The sequence below is a fragment of the Mytilus trossulus genome, chromosome 2 (genome assembly GCF_036588685.1).
Source record: "Mytilus trossulus isolate FHL-02 chromosome 2, PNRI_Mtr1.1.1.hap1, whole genome shotgun sequence".
Taxonomy (NCBI): domain Eukaryota; kingdom Metazoa; phylum Mollusca; class Bivalvia; order Mytilida; family Mytilidae; genus Mytilus; species Mytilus trossulus.
The window spans coordinates 94,255,075-94,269,582 of record NC_086374.1 but is presented as its reverse complement, the minus strand read 5'-3'; the positions used below and the strand labels follow the sequence as shown (position 1 = coordinate 94,269,582).

The 14,508-nt window shown below is 32.3% G+C and overlaps 1 protein-coding gene across 1 annotated transcript in view; it reads left to right on the top strand.

Moving 5' to 3' along the window:
- LOC134708415 (uncharacterized) overlaps positions 1-14,508 on the top strand; it is a 38,927-nt gene that overhangs the window by 7,521 nt on the left and 16,898 nt on the right. Inside the window, exons 3-6 of the mRNA XM_063568920.1 lie at positions 7,066-7,398; positions 8,647-8,997; positions 10,179-10,229; positions 10,979-11,257. Coding sequence (XP_063424990.1) covers positions 7,066-7,398; positions 8,647-8,997; positions 10,179-10,229; positions 10,979-11,257 — 1,014 coding nt within the window. The remainder of the gene's footprint in view (positions 1-7,065; positions 7,399-8,646; positions 8,998-10,178; positions 10,230-10,978; positions 11,258-14,508) is intronic.

Here is a 14,508-nt window from a genome sequence, read left to right as displayed (position 1 = left end):
AGTTTCACAATAACTTTGAAGCCCGTCTTTGATTGCTGATAAAATAGATGTTAATAATTTTGAAAGAGGTTTCGTGGAGCACTTGGAAGACCCAGCAATATACCGTTTTTTGTAAGGACACTTATGTAGTTTAGATATCCAATACAGTGACAAAGAACAGACCTATGATTATTCAGGATTTCCTCTTTGGTAAGTGTCATGAGGGTATATGTTGAGTTTCCAAGTGAATTGTCAATACATAATTCGTTTATCAAACAGTTAATGTAATGACTTTTACACACAAAAACGATGTTATTTTGGGCTTTGTCTGCGGGGACAACAACATATTTATCATGGAGGTTGGATAGGTGTTTAGCATAATTTGGGTCGTTAAAGATTGACGTAGCATGTGCATTGATTGACCCATTCAGTTTTTTAATTCTGATTTGTATCAACGACCTGACTGCCTTAATCCATTCGGAAAGAGTGTCTACGTCTTCCTTCTCGCGCTTAGCCCATTGCCTGGCAGAATCCTCGACTGAATCCATCAAAATTTTAAAGATGTATTTCCAATTGATGGATTTAGGCTCACGGTATTTCGGACCTTTCGATAACACATTTCGTAGAGAAGTGTTATTAACAATGTTGAGGTCACCGGTAATAACGTTGCCAGCCGGATTAAATGTGAATTGGGAACTAGCACAAGTGCAATCAGGAGGTTTTGACTTGAAGTCGTCAATATTGAGATCCTGCAAAACGTGTTTGTAATTGAAAATTTTAGTTGCAATAGGTTTGGTATAGGTATAAAAAATGTTTGGTACACACTGGTCTTTGAAATAAGGAGGTATTTTCGATTGAACTAATTTATGATGAAGGATATCAACTAAGTTTCTCGCATAGAATTGCAATCTATGTTTACAAATGCGAATATGGATAGCAAAATACGCGAGTATTACAATTGTAGAAGAAACGTTAATGAGGAAAGCTTTACGATTTTGGAAATTAGAAAATATGCTTGAATACTATATGTTTGAACAAAATTCTATTATCATATGACTTTCAAATATACAAGATGCACTTAGTAAACATAATTAAAGTCCAAAACTGAACAGAATCCAGAATATCTTTTATTGAAAGCGATTAATTTTTATTATAAGTGCGACGCACTATCCCAGTAAGTACTATAATTTCTGATGTGAAATGTTTAGAGATGCGATAAATTTTCATTGTGGCTTTATATGATAATTGGACATGCAAGAACTAACAATATTCCCTTGATGGCTTTAATGTTCAATTTAATGACGGTGATTATACCCATGAGGTAAAGCCATTACAACTGGTACAAATAAACGTATTTGCCTATTTGTAACAACAATATGCATATCATTCAAAAATTAATTAAAGTGACTTATAAGTTGCTTGAACATCCTTTACTGTGTTAGATTCATGTACTGTTAAAGATCAATGTAACATATACATCATCTAATATAGATATAGTAAGATGTGGTGTGTGTGTGTCAATGAGACAACTCTCCATCCAAAAAGTAAACCATTATAGGTCAATGTACGGCCTTCAACACGGAGCCTTGGCTCACACCGAACAAAAAGCTATAAAGGGCCCCAAAATTACTAGCGTAAAACCATTCAAACTGGAAACCCAACGGTATAATCTATATAAAAAGACGAGAAACGAGAAACACGTATATATTACATAAACAAACGACAAATAATGTACATCAGATTCCTGACTTAGGACAGGTGCAAACATTTGCAGCGGAATTAAACGTTTTAATGGATCCAGACCTTCTCCCTTTTTCTGAAACAATAGCATAACATCACAACATAGAAAACACACGATTAAATATCAATTGACAGACTTAACTCAATCAAAAAACGTAAATTAATACACAATGAACGAATAAATTTTATCTGCGATATCTGAATGCTAATACACAGTTAATAAAATATTGGAGACAAACATTCAATGCCAAAAAGCAAACAAACAAGTCCAAACAAAGCCATGGCAAGACACCACTGAGAAATATTCAACCCTTCGAAAATATTGATTAATATTCACCTTAGAAAAAAACGTTGAAAACAAAATTTAAATCTTGAAGTTTATACAAATGTAGAATAAGTGAAAAATAGACGTTATTCCAAATGTTCAACGCTGGTATATATACAAGATCCATATAAATATAAAATAACAAAAAAAAACATTATAAATAGTATCAATAGGTCTAATTAACAAGAAAATACGATTTGAGAGTACTCGCATTTACTGACAGCTAGTTAAAAGCCAAAACCAATAAATAAAATAAAAAAATCATGCATCAGAGACTAAAATCAACTAAAACACATCCCATGGATTTAGTATTTTAACGTCATTAACAGTCACAGAAGACATGACTTGTATATCAGATTCCTGACTTAGGACAGGTGCAAACATTTGCAGCGGAATTAAACGTTTTGATGGATCCAGACCTTCTCCATAAATAAATGTATCGACAGGTAGTAGGATAGTGAGGAGCGACTTCTATAGAGATAAAAATTAGGTGTCTCTGTCTCCATACATCTCGCCGCAAAAGATAATAAAATTTAGTTATGTTTTAATTTGCTAATGACAAAATTGATATTAGTGCCAATGTAAACTATATTCAAAGATCTAATTACAATATTGGTATGATAACCCTAACTTATAAGTTTGGTTGAAGGTTCGATGAGTTTCCTTGCTTTAAGTACAATATTACCATAAAATTGAGGATGTGAAATACCATTTTTAAAAGGTTTAGCCAAATTTACTGATCAAATCTTTGTATCTATGAAAGAATTTAGTAAAAGTTTTAAGTAATTTATGGGATCGAAATCCCTGACACAACAATTTCCCAGTGATGCATTGATTACGATCGTTAAAATCTATGACATCAAAACACACACGGGCGTACCGAACGAGTTGGGATATATAAACACTGTATGAATGGAGCCAAAAGCACATTGCCGTCTAAAAAAGGAAAATTAACAATAGGAAATGAAAAACGTCTCTTTTGTCGGAAATTTTAGTGTGAAGTTTCCCGTTTGAAATTGACTAAATGTCTAAATCTAGAAAAGGACAATTGCTGCTGTTTATGTTAGATTTAGTTAAAGTAAGTTCTTTTGAGTAAATTTCTGAAGTATATTGAGAAAACGAAAAAATATCATCCAGATAACGGTAGGTATTTGAATGTACCAACCAAATATAACAACGATTGGTCTTTACTGAGTTTGTTCATAAACAGAGATGCATAGCAATATAGAAATAAATCTGCTATTAAAGGGGCACAGTTGGTGCCAATAGGAATACCTACTACCTGACGATACACTTTATCGCCGAAACGTACATAAAAGTTATCTAGCAGAAAGTTTAAAGCTTCAATCCTATCCTCACATTTCCATAATAAATGTTAATAAACAGTTTTTTGATAGTAGTAAGGGAGGTAGCTAGAAGCACTGGTAGATTAGTAGTAGAACACTTACTCGAAGCGGATTTGAAACGGAATTTAAATGTTTTTTTGTGTAATTTCGGTAACCAGTACATGATAGGGACTTTCAAATGTTCGGTAGGTGCTTTCTAGCTGGGTAGTGGCAATGGTATGGTTGTTAACGATTGACTCTCTGTGGTGCGCACTGACCTGAATGTAGAGGAATTGATAATTTCGTTTTGAAGAACTTCCGTGTAGTATATGCGTCACACAACCACTACATTATTGGCTGCCTTGTCTGCCGGTACGAACACAAACCGCTCTGCGAGTACCCTGAGTTTGTCTTTTATTCTAGAAATAGGTATATCATGGTTCCTATTTTTACTTTCAGAATTGATTTCTTAATGAGATATTCGAATATAAACAGTATTCATAATTTTATTCAAATAACTGTCTAAGGATTTTTTATCGGATTTTTCACGTTTGTACCAATTTTTACGGTAGGCAGACAGAGCGTCTTCAATGACCTGACGACACTGTTTCCAATATATTGTAGATGGAGGACGGTATTTCAATCCTTTCTTTAAAAAAGTTATGACCTCAAGGTCATCGACGATGTTGAGATCTCCTCTAATAATATGACCATAAAGTCATTCAAGCATGAAAGTTACACCAATTTCGTAAGGTCTGTTTTGTGAATATGCATTTATTTTTGTAATTCGTTATACTTTCACCCACAAAGTAAGCGTTATCCTTCTGGTTTTTTTTTTATTGTGATGAACATAAACGAGAAAGGTACTGCGTTTACAACAGAAATGATTTGCTCATACAGTAAAATGAAATTTTTTAATGTGGGTCATTATTCAGTAAACATGAAATGCATCATGAAAGCAGTGGAATAAAATTTTACTCATTACCAGCAAAATGAATGTCAAACCTGTCTTATTATACAGCATTTATGTCTTAAAACATAAAATTACAGCTACTTTAATGTCTCCTGCACAATCAGTTCGTGAACTATTTCTATTTTCTCCTATGTATTTATTCATTTAAAATCTATGTTGATGTCAGTAGGCGCGTATAAACCCATCTGTATCTCATGCTTGCATCATAATATTTATAAAGCAATCATTTTTTAACGTTTATCAACGGTAGGCTTACTTATCTCTATCTTAGAAAAGATTCGTTACCAGTTTAATATAATGGATTCAAATTGTTTTAGTTACCAAAAATTGAACAGGTAAACTTTATTCATAAACATTATAAAATGACATCAAGGAACTAAATTATATACAACCGTTCTTGCTTCAGCAGTTAAATATATCTACACATTAATCATTTCATTTTAAAATTTATACAAATGGTATAACTTTAATTTGTACCCTGCAAACTACGATTTATCTTGATGGTACATTTTTGTACGCTACAAGCTTTGACTTGTTTTGTAGGGTGACATTTATACTTAACAAACTACAAGTTTGCATAAGTGTTAAATACAGGCACACACATTGTTTTTTTATGCATTACAATCAAGAATGCCATTCCGTATTAAAGAATACTGTTCTTTATTTCACTTGACGGAATAGTTTCTTAAATGAGAGACAACGATCTCAAATATTCTATGATAAAAACGTACCGTACTCTTTATGTTAACCCTTTAACGTTCCTACCGGTCAATCTGACCGTTAAGCTAAATTTGTGGCGGAGTAGTTTGCATTAAGTTTGGTATCGTTGACAATTTTTGACGTACATATGTGGTTGTGGGCTCAAATTAAAGATCAGTATACCAACAACTTGATTTTTTGTGTCTGAAACCAACAAAATGCAATGCATTATGTCAATTTGCCCTATATTGACAAGATTTTTTTGGGGGAAAACTGTTTTATTTTTATTTTTAAATAGAATATTTTCACAAAATGTCATAAGACAAGTTGTTGCTGTTTTTTGTTTGAAAATGACAATTTTGATAACTGTGCCGTGATCATTTACAAGAATACTATCAAAACTATAAGTAAAACCCATACACATACAAAAAAAACTGATTCAAAGAGTATCAACACTGAAACAAACTCAAATTACAAGGAATTTTCATGTTTTGTTTTGTCAATTTTTATAGCAAAAGAGATGAGAACATCTAAAATGTGTTAAAAATTGTTAGCCAAGATGGAATAGCAATAACAAATCTTTGTTTCTTTAGTGTCTGGTTATGAGGATGTTGAATATCGTATCGCTAAGGTATAGAAATAGTGACATATGGACGAAAAAACGAACATTTCTGAATAACTTTCTTACAAATTTGCTTCAAAAAATAATAATTTTCAAAAACTAGCTTCTTAAGAAAAAGAAGTTGGATTATATTCTCCCAAAATTAATTTCTAGTCTTACAGAGAAGGTGACTTATATGCTTAAATTTCATAAGATTTGTCAATGGTATCTGTGGCTCAGTGGAAAGATGCACAGTCTTACACCCGGATGATTGCGTGTTCAAACCTCACTGCCGGAGGATGAAAAACTAAATTCCTATATTAAATGTAACTTAACTTAACTTTACTTTCAATTTCAATAAAGACAACTGAAATCCATGATTACATCAAAAACAAAAAAAATACCCCCCCCCCCCTTTTCTCCCCTCTCTCTGTTTTTGTTACATTCTTAGCCTGGGCACACAATAATACCAGATTTTTATTCAATATTTACTCAAAATTCTTTCCTAAAGGCTCATTCTGTAAGCAGTTATGAATAGTACATCTTTAACATAAACTTGGGCCATTTATTTGACTATGACAAAAATTCTCCAAAAATCCACTATTTTTCGGAGTTTCGAGTCTTGATAATTCTACCAATCAGAGAGGTTTTGCATCTTTCTGTAAAAAGTTTTCACCGATAACGTTTCCGAAAGTCTTCATGCATTAATTTAACACTAAAACTATGTTCTATTTTTGTCACTAAACGTCTGTAAAACCGCTTTTCCACTTGAATTGTACATTTTTGTCACTTTAATTCAGCATATCACGTGACTTTTGAGAGATATCACGTGACCAAAGTAAGAATTATTTTCCTTAAATCAAGTTTTCCTGAAACCTTGGTCAATTATCTATCAGATGAGTCTAACTTGTCCTTTGAGTGAGCTTTTTATCGAAATGTGCAATTGATTGAAAACAGATACCCTTTATTCGGGAAGAAAAGGTAAAAATCCTTGAATGTTAAAGGGTTAATCGTCTACGTAGATTAAGGATGAATGACAAGGAGGACGACGGTGGTTTTTAACGACCTTGACTTTCCATGAGGGTCTTACACGGTCGGTTGACAAAGCTGAAGAAATCGCTCCTGCTAATATATCACAATGGTGGCAATACCATTCTGGAAGGAGGAATGTTTTTCCATAATGACTCATTACACATTTTAGAGTTTCAGAGTTTCCACTGGAACAACCCTTTAAATTTCACCAGACATTAGGCTTATCCGCCAAATATCTTATTCATCTATTAGTTGTATTGAAGTATAATATACAAAAACAGAAAATAAGGCTTCTGCCATACAATATCTAAAAGATACAAAATCATCATATAACCCACATTATTATCTCTAAACATAGTTAATGAAAATAAGATACATGAAATTCTTGCAGATTATAGGATTAGTTCCCACAGGATAGAAAGATTTAAGAGCATCACACGAGCTACTATGAAAGAACCAGTTAACTATATTATGCTGGAGAGTGAACTCGAAATTAATACCATTTTGCCAAAATTGCTACAGCATGAAGCAATATCGTACGGAGAACGAGGTATCATCACACAACATATTAAACGGCGCCGGAAAATCGGTGAACTATTGGATATATTCTTTAATCGGAATAATGATCAATGGATTGACAAATTTCTTCTTTCCTTGGAACAAAGCAACCAAAATCATATAATATTGAGATTGAAAGGCTTGGCACCAACACCATTACAATATCGTAAGTAAAAAACTATATAGTACATTTTTTGGACTAATTAAAGATTGATTTTATCCTTACGGTCGTTTGGAAATGAATTAAATTCACTACTAAATTATCATACAATATAACTTGTTCTTAAATATAAATCATTTAAAAAATACAATTATTGACACACATGTATGTAAATAAATCAAATATCATTAAATAAATAATTAGACAAAGAAACTTAGATTATATTTCAAATATTGCAGCAAAGGATCAGACTAGAGAAGCTATTAACTTATAGTTTGTAACTTGAAATCATCTTACATACTTAACTTGCACGAGGGGGATAATGTTATTTGATATCACTCCGTTATCAATTTGAGGCCACAATATAACACCGAGGGTTATCCGTTGTACTAACTTCAAATTGATATATATATATATATACATAATAACGCTTTATACATGAGAGTTGTTTATTTATGCTCGAAAAAAAAAATACATTTAACGCTTGTTTACACGCTTGTCTAGAAGCTTCCGAATTATCTTATAAACCTATTTGATTGTCCTTCTTGTGCAAAATATCAAATGTAGAATGAAAAATTGAGAATGGAAATGGGAAATGTGTCAAAGGGACAACAACCCGACCAAATAAAAAAAAACAACAGCAGAAGGTCACCAACAGGTCTTCAATGTAGCGAGAAATTCCCGCACCCGGAGGCGTCCTTCAGCTGGCCCCTAAACAAATATATAGTAGTTCAGTGATAATGAACGCCATACTAATTTCCAAATTGTATACAAGAAACTAAAATTAAAATAATACAAGACTAACAAAGGCCAGATGCTCCTGACTTGGGACAGGCGCAAAAATGCGGCGGGGTTAAACATGTTTGTGAGATCTCAACCCTCCCCCTATAACTCTAACCAATGTAGAAAAGTAAACGCATACCAATACGCACATTAAAATTCAGTTTAAGAGAAGTCCGAGTCTGATGTCAGAAGATGTTACCAAAGAATATAAACAAAATGACAATAATACATAAATAACAACAGACTACTAGCAGTTAACTGACATGCCAGCTCCAGACTTCAATTAAACTAACTGAAAGATTACTGACTATGCACGCATTTAACAATTATTTACCTTTTACTGTGTTAATCCATTTACAGTTAATTATGATATTGGCTGGATAATAAGAAACAACTCAATGTACATTTGAGTGCATAATGCATAAGATTAATTATATATCAGAGCATGGTATTCTTTTTAAAATATTTCAGATATAAGACAGTTTAGACAAACACACATCCAAGAGAGAGTCTTATTGCGGGAGGAGGATGACGAAGATGCAATTCGCAGATCTTATGATTCACAGAAACTTAGCATTGCTCGCGAAGTACTAAACTGTGACATTATTACCGTATATAAAGGATCGCTGTGTTTTCTTCTCGCCGGTAGAACAAATGATGCAGTGGAAGACCTCTGGAATAAAAAAAGAAATGCTCATAAAATGCAAAAATTTCTCAAATTCATATTGAATCAGTGTTCTAGTAAGAAGAATTTCACTAATAGAAGAATTGTTACTGTGGAAATCACAGAAAAACCAAACGAATTTTTGTTCCGCCTTGGAGGTATGTATACGTTCATTATAGATAAAAACTAAATATTTTTCATAGTTACAGAAATGTATATTTATAGTATTTATCAACTGCTTTCTTAGTCATCTTACGTTGATTTTATTTTAGTTTCAACGCAGATGTTTTGCAGATCCAGAAGCCCAAGTAAACATTTCTCACCACTTATCTTCCTTTGTCGTCCGTTTAAATGTGTCCGATGACATTGATTGCTACCTAATTGACCTGGTCCGCTTGAAATTATTAATCATCTTGATAAAATTATTTTAAAACGTTACCTTTTCAACACTTCAATCTTTAAATAATGTGTTAATTGGTATAAGTTATAATTTTTGTTATTATCGAATAAAAACCATATTGAATATTATACATAAGTAATTTCCCAGCAATAAAATGTGTCGAGACCTATAGCACAATGTCATTTTTTCTCTGACTGTTAATGACGTCTTTATAATAAATCCATTGGGTGTTGGATGTGTACTGATTGAAAATTGTATCTTATATACATGACATTTTTGTTTAGATGTTATTGGCTTTGAAAAAGCCGTCATTAACTACGAGTACTGCCATATCTGTATTTATTGTCTTCTGTTGTTTGGATGAAAAAGTAACCGTTCACGTCAACTTTGTAATTTTATACGAAAGCAAATTTTTTTTGGATCGTATAATTGTATGATGTCGTCTGCAACTTCGTCGTCCGAAGACACATTTGGTGTCCAGACAATAACTTTAGTTTAGGTCAATGGAACTGTATGAAATTTTTAAGAAGGTTGAATACCCAAAAGAAAGGTTGGGATTGATTTTGGGGATAACGGCCTAATCCGTTTACGAATTAGGGGCCCGAAAGAGGCTAAAACAAGCATTTTTCTAGTTTCAGAATAATAACTTGTGTATATGGAATTTAATTGCTCTGAAATTGTACCACACGTTGTCATAAGTCAAAGGTTGGGATTGATTTCGGGGGTTATGGTGCCAACAGTTTGGGAACTAACTAAACATTTTTGTAGTTTCCAGACAATAACTTGTGCGTGAGTGTATGGATCTTTCTGATTAAACATTGAAAAGATAAATTGAAAATCACAGTAAAGCTGATCAAAATGATGATTAATTTAGCTCTTTTCAAAATGAAAAAGTGACAGATATGAAATGAAATACTCCAACTAATTCTTTAATTTTAGATACATCAAAATGTATTACAAGGAAGGATACTGTAAACAGTGTGTGTTCTGGTAAGTAACAAGAAAGAATGAACATGATGTATTTAAATGTGTAAAAATATGTAAAAGTTTTTTGCACACTTTGTCAAACCCAATGAAATTGAAATCTAATACTTATAAGCCTTTAACAAAAAGCAACATTTCACAACTCCTTGTTTAAAAAAAATGTTAAATAGAAACTTTTAAAATTGCCCAAAATACTACAAAACAAACATTTACAATTATTGTATGACCAATTTAATTCACTGCCATCGTCAGCTCCTGCTTACACCAGTAATTTAAAAAAAAACAAGAGTTTTAACAAAAAGCCAGATAGATATTATTTACAGCAAAGTAAAATTTCAACCAATGTGTAAATATTACCTAGTATGCCATATAAAAAAACGTAGTTTAATTTTAAAATACTAACTAATAAATGACGTGATTTGTAAATTGTGTAGATCTATGGTTTCAATTGTAAAGGTCAGAGAGTTCCTGATGAATTTAATCTATACTGCATGTTAATTAAAGAAAATATGGAAAAAATCCTGTGCAAACAAAATCAAAAGATGTTTTAGATCAAATATTTTCGGTTTGTTCATCATAGTCCTCAGCATGGTATAATTTCCCAAAACATACCAGACGATGTTGTTCTAATCCTACTAATTGAACGACAGTAATTTCCAAATGCAATGAATGCAAGAAAACAGGTAAGTTCATATATCATATTCATATGAAAACGGTTATCGCAAATTATATTGTTTCTTCTCAATTTTATACAGATTGTTTTAGACGCACTGTTTTATACAACTATGAAAATATAGTAGACGAGATAGAAACGATGATGATAGAACAGACCTTCTCTGGTAAAGACAAACGAGTCCCTGGTTGTATACTTAAGGCTTGTTTGCACGAGAAAGACGTAAGATCACGACAGGAACGGGCAGACATATTTTTACGATATATTTTGACAGATGAAGAACATTTACTCAGCTTCAGAAATGTTTTTCTGAGGAACGTTAATTTGACTTTAAATACAGTACTCTGCGAAACACACAAAGGTTTGTCTCTTAAAAGAACCAATTTTAATTCAAACAATCATTAATTTACAATCGGAATGAATGCCGATAAGACATTTATTTGCCAAATGAGTCAAAATGAAGTTAGCATATACATGTCATGGTACGGCTTTCAATGTATGATGGGTTTTTATCTCTTGTCCATTTATGTGATAACCATTAAGTTATTACTTATTTCAAAATTGTTATATCAGATACCTTGAATCTTTATAGTTATATGAAACAAGTGTAAAGTGAATGTTTATACATATTGCATTTTATCGCTTTATTAAAGTTATATGAAACAAGTATTTTGAAATCATTATGGTATCGAAGTTGTACAACCGCTGCATGCATGTACTAACAAAACTAAGTCTTGTGTGCAAGTTTGTGTTTCCAACTATCATGAATCTGTACCTTAATATCGACAAATTATATTTCCTTCACTTTTTGCTGATCTCACCCTAATTAACTTTCTAGTTTGTTGCTGAAGTTTAGATTATAGCCCTTCATCTTTTATATAAGTTTTGGATTTCAAATATTTTAGCCATGAGCATTACTGAAGAGACAGGTATTGTCGAAATGCGCATCTGGTGCAAGAAAATTAATACCGTTAATTCTATTAGCGGATCGAGACATTGATAAAACAATCGACACAGACCCAGCACGTTTTAGCTATGGCGCTGTCAATTTATTTTCGATTCATGAGTTTGACCGTCTCATTGGTATATTTCGTCCCTTTTTTAAAAATAAGCGAATTCATATGGCCATTATATTTTCAAAAATTTCAATGCGATCCTGTTTGTTAATTTAAATTTTCCTTAAAGGGCGATGAGATCGAATAATCGACTTGTAAGGTAATAATTTATCAGCAATTTCTTAGCCTATTCTTATAAAATTGAACCAATATGGCTGCTAAAAAACAATTATTGTTTTACTATTTCACTTTCCATAATAATTGAACCCCCCAAAAATCATATTCTAATATTTTTGTTTTAACTCGTATCTGATGCCCCTTCAACAGTTGTTTACTGGTCCGTTGCATTTATTTAAAGAGCCGTTATTATAATGACGGTGATCTGAACGTGTGTTAACATTCTTTTATCCGGATTTAAAGTGCGTAGAGATTATAATTTAACAGTATAGTTATGAAGAATATATCTTATTATCCTGCAATTAGGTGTCCTACTATACAGATACAGCCCTACAGATATCGCTATGCTGTATCTGTATACTATACAGATATCGCTTTAAAGCTCCGCCCACTGCCGGACTGATTTTTGTTTGAACCTGTGTTTGACCTGAGAATGACGATGACAATTGTCAATTTCAAAACTTGAATGTGTATGATTGTGTTACAAAATCAACCATGTCAATTTCAGCATGCATGCTTAGTGAATGTCAAGTCTAAAGCGTAGGACAACTCGTACACTTCTGTTTCAAATTTGACAATGTTTTGTTATTTGTTTTAACTGTTGAAATTAGTTGTTATGTTAATATAGATAATTATTCACCTTGAGCGATGTATTTTTGTTGACCATTGGAGATTCTTTTTTTGCGAACCCGTCTTCAGCGTACTGTGTGATGTTGATATTACTACGCGGGCCTCAAGGGATTACAAATCGAAAATAAATGCTAAATATGTTAGTTTTTGTGTCTTTTAAACACAAACAATATACGGAATTAATTGCAGGATAAAGACAATAACCGTTTAGTGTCTTTAAATATCAGCTGTATTTGTACTCGGCTCGAAACCGGTGTAGTAGCTCGCTAAAAGCTCGCATACATCTTGTTTCCTAGCCTTGTACAAATACAGCTGATATTTAAAGACACTAAACAGTTATTGTCTATTTACAGGAACTCACCATGGTCACGTACAGTTGCTTTATTGTAAATTTAGTCAAGTTAGAATTGAAGTACATTTATCATATTAAACTTTTTTTATATTAAATTTTGAAGATTTATATGACATTAGAAAATAGGTAAACGAAAAGGTGTGTTAGCTTAAGAAAAACCCGAAGGCCGTACCTTGACCTTTAATGGTTTACGTTTATGAATTGGGTTTTTTTGGATGGAGAGTGTCTCATTGACACTCATAGTACATATTTCTACATCTTATTAATTCTAAACTGGCATTGTAATGCATATCTTTTACTAACGGACGCAACACATATGTTGATTATTTTAATACATCAAATGTCAACTTAAATTAATTCCATTGTTTGTCATGCTTACGTACTCATATTCTAATAGAAAAATCAATACCTCAATTTCTTCAGACAAACAAACATCGCGATATCTTGACGTCACACGAATTTCTTGACGCGATATCAGAAATGCATATTAATTGACTTTTTTGAGATTTTTTTTAAAAGTTTAAATCGATTAAAGGTTGTTGATTTCCCTTTTTGTCTCGACGACTTAGAAATGAAAATTGAATTTGAGTCAATTAGTTCTTTTGAGAGCTATTTTGCGATATAGAATTACTTTTAAGTCTCTGAAACATCAGAGCACTCGTAAGTGACCACCTATAGACACATTCAATCTGTAGTTAAATGTCACGTCATTTTAATCAACTTATTCAAGTCGTTATATTTCATGACAGGCAGATTTACACCAGCAATGTTTCTCGTATGCTGAAAAGCAACATTATCTACTTTAGTATTGTTTATAAATGTTTCAGCGTACACCAAATTCCTGCAAGAACAAACGGAAATGAGTAAAATCAAAAGAAGAATAACTTGACTAAAACATTCCAAACAGTATTGGTTAAACTTTCTGTCAATCCTTTAATGGTCGTTAACAGCTGTCGTTGCCTTTTTCGACTGACGACACCAATAATGACGAAAAACAGGATTATAGTGCATACCACATGATTCAAACGTTACGCGTGACGTAATCATTTCAATTTAAAACTTACCTTAGATCAGGCGGAACCCAGTTGAAAGAGAACAAAAGAATCGAAGCTCTTTGTAAGAGAAAGCGAAAAATGCTTATTGTAATGTTTACTATAGTAACAAACAATTTAAAAGTTTATTGAAACAAAAAGATTTCATTGTTTTGACTAATAACGAAGTATTTAAAGAAACATCATTTACAAAAAATTTTAATTTATCCATTTCATAATTAAGCAAAACAGTAAGATATCAAGTCGACGACATTGGTGTCTTTTCAGCTGGATCTAAAAAATGCATAGCTTCTGATTGAAAAGCCTTTAAAATAAATCACAAAAAAAGAGTACGTTTCTGCGAATA